General features: G+C 33.9%; 1 protein-coding gene across 1 annotated transcript; it reads left to right on the top strand.

Annotated features, from left to right (window-relative positions):
- LOC107921845 (uncharacterized) lies at positions 1 to 1,630 on the top strand. The gene is made up of 3 exons (XM_016851680.2): positions 1 to 45; positions 940 to 1,220; positions 1,302 to 1,630. Exons 1-3 carry the CDS (start codon positions 10 to 12, stop codon positions 1,321 to 1,323), a joined length of 339 nt encoding a protein of 112 aa, XP_016707169.1. The 5' UTR covers positions 1 to 9; the 3' UTR covers positions 1,324 to 1,630.
- Positions 1,631 to 5,692: the final 4,062 nt, after the last annotated feature.

The raw sequence follows: 5,692 nt of genomic DNA, 5'->3' as shown, positions 1-5,692 counted from the left end.
AAAGAGAGCATGCTTTCTCCAATTGTCGGATTGATGGGCCGAAAGGTATTTATAATATTTAGAGCCTGTAACCTTCATTTGTATATTGTACATGTTGAGGACAGGTTGCTTTTTTTCAAAGAAATCTTAGAAATGTTATTCGACGAATCTCTTAATCGGTCAATATTGTTTTTAAGTCAAGCTAAAGTTTTGTCTCTTAACTCTGTCGAGAGGCTGAGCTGGAGTCGAAGTTCACAGAATGAGAATGTTTTGTTGGATCGAATTGTGTGTGGTGCACGATTACTTGCTAAGGCAACATGAACATCGTGCGCTTGGTAGGGTTTGAACCTTTGCCTTTTATATGGCACCCAAGGGCACATATGCTAAAGGTCTAGCATTCAAATCCTATCAAGTGCGCAATGCTCATGTCCTTTCGGCCGGTGACACACAACTTGATCTGACAAGATGTTTTTTACTCTGTAGACTTCATGCGACTCTTAACAAAATCAAGAGACAAAACTCTAATCTAGAATAATACCGAATTGAACGAATTTGGATGGAGGATACTTATATATTATTAATGTTAATTCTTTTAAGGTCAGGCTAATTTGTTTTTAGATTGTTATGTCCTTTTTTTTTTCTAAGCATTTCCAACTATAAGTGAACGGGATAACCTGCAAGATGGTGGAATCTGTTGGTTAAAAGAGTTTATCAATAATCATATCATAAGCTTTTTCATTTTGTGTGTACATGCATATAACTTTCATATATTATGACATATTTTATCTATTTATATTCTCCTTTCCATTTTATGGTCCATATTCCTAATATATTAATTATATATATTTATTTCTTGTGGTTTATGAATCAAAGTGTGGGAACCTCAAATATATATATTGAACAGTTTATAGTTCCTTGTAAGTTTCGATGTTACTAATGCAGTAAAAGTATTATTGACAGAGGAAGATTGCAAAGAGAAGTAGGAGAAGAAGATTGGCGAGGTTGAAAGCAGAGATAGAAGAGATAAGGGAAGAGCAAAAAAGCATAAATGAAGGGCAAAGGCAAGTTCGAAAAAGAATGGAAGCCATAGGCGAAGAATGCCAACAACTCAGCATTGAAACTAACAAAGTAATCCGACAAACGGCAGTGACTCAAATCCGGTTGGCTATCATGTTCAACATCCTCAAGGCACGACAAGATGGCGATATTGCTAAGGCTTCCCATTTAACTCACTTGCTTCGGTTTGTTTTGCATCCTAAAAGAAGATTAATATATATTATGAAGAATTACTATTAATGTTTTTCTTTTTAAATTATTTGCAGTGAAACAATGGGGAGGGCGTAATCACAATAGTTGTTTATTCATACAACTGAATTACGATGAAGTATACGTTGGGTTACAATAATTAATTGATTTGGTATATTTGTATTTACAACTTTAGTTTGTATATTCTTTTAGTTATTGTGATGTTTTCAAGCTATATTTTAATTATTCTGATTTTATTCTTCATCCATATATTGAATTGTACTTACTTGATGATGTGGTGTATTCGCTTCTTATATCTTTCTCGAGAAAGGATTGTATGAAACTGTTCATCTCTATCACTTTTCAATAAAAAAATGATAAATAAGATTTTTCATCTTGACTTTTACCATTTTTAGTTGGATTTGAATTTTGTTCAGTAAGAAAAATCTTATTTGTCATTCTCTTGTTGGAAATGGATAGAAATGATGTGGAATCGTAATTTCATACAATTCCTTTTCTATTTTTTGATATCTATTCGTAGATATTTACATATAGAGTAAAAATTTAAAAGTTAGAATATGTTTTGAAATTTATCTCTACATTTATTTTTAAGAATTTAATTTCTCTACTTTTTAAATTTAAAAATTTAGATCTAAATATTATCATCATTTCAATTCTATTAAATTCATTGTGTGTCATATTAAAATTAAAAAAAATCCTTTGATAATCATATAATAACAAAAATAATGTTCAAAATAATGATGAGAAATTTTCATAAAAAGCATCTTTTCAAACTCGCCATGATAAAATATTTTTGTTGTTAGAATAATGATTTTAAGAAAAATCAATGTAAACATTTTGATCAAAATTGTTAAAAATAGTTGTAATACCCCCAAACCGTATCCTTTGCTAGAATCGGGTTACGGAGCATTACCGGAGTCTACAGATCAAACAGACAGAAATTTCAACATTTCATATAACATAACATTCATGTCAGAAACCAATCAAACTCATACATATTGTCTCTTATTCGAGCCCTCGAGGCCCAAAATATGTTTTAGAAACAAGTCGGGACTAATTCGGAAACTCAGAAAATTTTTTCAGAAACATTTAAAAATTTTCAACACTGCAGGGGTCACACGGCCAAACCACATGCCCGTGTGCTAGGCCGTGTGAACATACTGACTTGCAAACCTTTACAAGCTACAGGGGATACACAGCCGTGTCACATACGACTGAGACACACGCCCGTGTCTCTGCCTGTGTGGACGAAAATAAACTATTTTATAAGTAATTTTTTTCACCCAATTTGGTGTCAACCTAAAATCAACATTATGCATATAAACAAGCCATATTATGGCATCCAAAACAAGCAAGATCAAGTTTTAAACATGTAGTTTATTCACATACAACCAATATGCCCTTAGACACCTCAAATGACAATTATAAACATGTTTAACCATGTAATCCATGTAACCAAGAAAACAACCAACCAACTTTTATGTATAATTGCATTAACACACAACATGTAAACCATTTACCAAAACTTAACATTTGGTACCAATTGTATCACTTATTCAATAGCATCAAATACATATAACTTACTATAGCATAGTACCAAATCACACCAAGTTATAAAACATACCTCATGTGCATATTCAATTACCACTACAGCAGAACAGGTTTTTAGCGGCGTTTTTTTAGGTCTTTAGCGGCGCTTTTTAACGCCACTAACTCCATTTCTGGCGCTTGAAGAAGCGCCACAAAAAATGCCGCTAACGAGAACGTCGCTACCTTTTGCGGCGCTTACATAAAAAAATGCCGCTAAAGATCATGTTCTTTAACGGCGCTTAGAAAAAAACGCCGCTAAAGATCATGTTCTTTAGCGGCGCTTAGAAAAAAATGCCGCTAAAGATCATGTTCTTTAGCGGCGTTTAGGAAAAAATGCCGCTAAAGATCACGTTCTTTAGCGGCGCTTTGGAAGAAAACGCTTCTAAAAGCAATGTTCTATAGTGGCGCTTGTTCAAAAACGCCGCTAAAAGTAGTGTTCTTTAGCGGCGCTTATTTCACAAACGCCACTGTTTTGATATGACTTTTAGCGGCGCTTTTTTAAAAAACGCCACTAATTTTGGGATTTTTTTAAAATAAAATTTTTTGTTTTTTTCGGCCCTCCTACAACAACAAATCAAAAGCAACCAGATCTAAACTAACCAAAAACAATAAATTTATATAATATTTCAAATTAAATGACTAAAATAATATTAATTGATAAATAAAAGTGAATTCATACTTTTCTTTACAAAAGCGTTAAAAGTATTTATGCAACATACACTATGACGGCGGAAGTTGCGACTGCTGAAACATCTTCATCATAATCTGAAGCTGCTGTTGAAGTTCGTTGTACTTTTTGCTCTGCTCTGTTTCTCTCGATGCCGCATCTTTTTGAAGTTGTAGCTGTAGTTCTTCATATTTTTTTGAACCTCTGCTTCTATCGCTGCTTCTCTTGCTGTTTCTCTCGCTGCGGCATCTGCTTCCCTCGCTGCCGCCTCTGCTTTAAGTTGCTGCTGAAGTTCTTCATATTTCCTTTGAACCTCAAATGTGGTCGCTTGCATCTGAGCCATCTGGTCTTTTAACCTCTGAACTTCAGCTTGAGATTGACTCCCCGAAGCCATGTATTGGTGTGAGCTGGATCCAAAATATTGGGTTGGGCTGATAAAAGATCATTGAAATCGAACCCGACCATACTTTTCAGGGCCCAAAACTTCAGTAATAATCCGGTTATCAATGTCTTCAAGATGAATAGAACTATCAGTAGAAGCAATTTCTTCGTACTCCGTCTTTTTTTTCCTTTAGTTTTTCCTAATATATAAATCACATAGGTAGGAACGCAATATATAGTAAAAAAAAACAAATGTAATATAACAATAGTCGCATTACAAGCAATGAATTAAACCATTAGAAAATAAACACTATAAATAACTAAAACAAGTGAAATAGTATTAAGTAAACGTACCATAATTTCACCAACTTCAGGAGTCATAGCAGCTCCATCTTTCTTCTTATGTGTAATTTCAAAAAGTTCTAGGCGTCCAAGTTTTTGACCGGGCGACCGTTCCTACAATATAGTAGTAAAAATATTATTTAATAGAAAGTTATACATATTTGAGAATATTAAAAAATTAAAAATACCTCCGCCTCAGCTACACATGCAAAACTTCTTGACCCGGCTGTGTGAGTGAATTTTTGTTGCTGCCGGCTACTTTTTCCAACTCGTTCTCGATCCTACGTTATAAAATTTTTAGTACGTAAATAGTAAATACTATAAACCAAAATAATTACAATAGTTTGGAAGTACGTCGTACCTCGCCTTTCTGAGAATGCCAAAATCTAACCGCATCTTCCCATTGGTACCTCAACATACCCAACAAGACATTTTGCAATTTCTCATCAGGGTTGTTTTTGTCTTATAATAATTTTTCTTCAAAGTACTTTTATTGTCTCTCCATCTTTTTCCCAATGCCTTCTTTACATAAGCATCGGAGACCTCTAAAGCAAACCTCGCCTACAAAAAACACAAGTTAATAAAGTAAATATAAATGAAACTATTTCCCAAGCATTACAGATGGCATTAACATTTTGTTACCTTAATATTATCGAGGGCTTGGTTTTTGTTGCTATCGGGCATTTGACGCCATGACTCGTAGTTGATAGGGAACATATTCGCATTTTGTGCTAAAATGCCCATGTATCCTGTTAAAAGTCGAGCTTCTGTTCCAACAGGCTGACCAAAACTGTTTCTGCATACCTTGACACGCTCGACTGGATCTAACTCGTATAACTCTCTGAGTATCGTACGTCCTCGACCTCTACGCGTCCCACCATTTTCAACTAGAAATGGTATATTGTAATATAAGAATTTGAAAAATAAATCAATTATAAGTCAACACGCATGAAATTAATGTAAGTTACTTTGAACTTCCGTAGGATCCTCGTGTGTAATCGGAACATTCGAAGATCCAATTGCTGTCTGTTGTTCAGTACTATTTGTTTCTGTCGAGTTTGGATCATTTTGAACAATGCTTTCCCTTATAATTTTTCTTCTAGGCATTTTATCTGCAATACACATAAAATGTAATTAAACTTAATAACTAATTACAACAATAACAGCACATATAAAATAGTTGAGTTATATAATAAGACCAAGATTTAATACTAATGTAAGTTACATATAATTAAACAATCGTAAAATCTTACTACATCATTATTCGTAAATATTTTCATCCGTATCCTGACGAACCCATTGAAATTGTGCACTAGTACTAGGGATATTATCGTTTAAGTTTTGTTCTGGAAATGGCAAAGTTTCTGATCTGTCGTCGATGTTATCTCTACTTCCACTGCCCATGTCAAACAATTCTCTAGGGATGTTACGGAGTACAATGTACCAACCCTCATCAGTTGGATCTTT

This window comes from Gossypium hirsutum, chromosome D01 (genome assembly GCF_007990345.1).
Source record: "Gossypium hirsutum isolate 1008001.06 chromosome D01, Gossypium_hirsutum_v2.1, whole genome shotgun sequence".
Classification (NCBI taxonomy): domain Eukaryota; kingdom Viridiplantae; phylum Streptophyta; class Magnoliopsida; order Malvales; family Malvaceae; genus Gossypium; species Gossypium hirsutum.
Note: the sequence above shows the minus strand (reverse complement) of the source record. Positions and strands in the feature narration are given on the sequence as shown.

What these genes read in the sequence shown, in the direction of transcription:
- LOC107921845 (XM_016851680.2), top strand. Translation starts at nt 10, where the DNA reads ATGCTTTCTCCAATTGTCGGATTGATGGGCCGAAAG. An exon ending in TCGGATTGATGGGCCGAAAG is followed by an intron (nt 46 to 939) that starts GTATTTATAATA and finishes TATTATTGACAG; the next exon opens with AGGAAGATTGCAAAGAGAAG. An exon ending in CATTTAACTCACTTGCTTCG is followed by an intron (nt 1,221 to 1,301) that starts GTTTGTTTTGCA and finishes AATTATTTGCAG; the next exon opens with TGAAACAATGGGGAGGGCGT.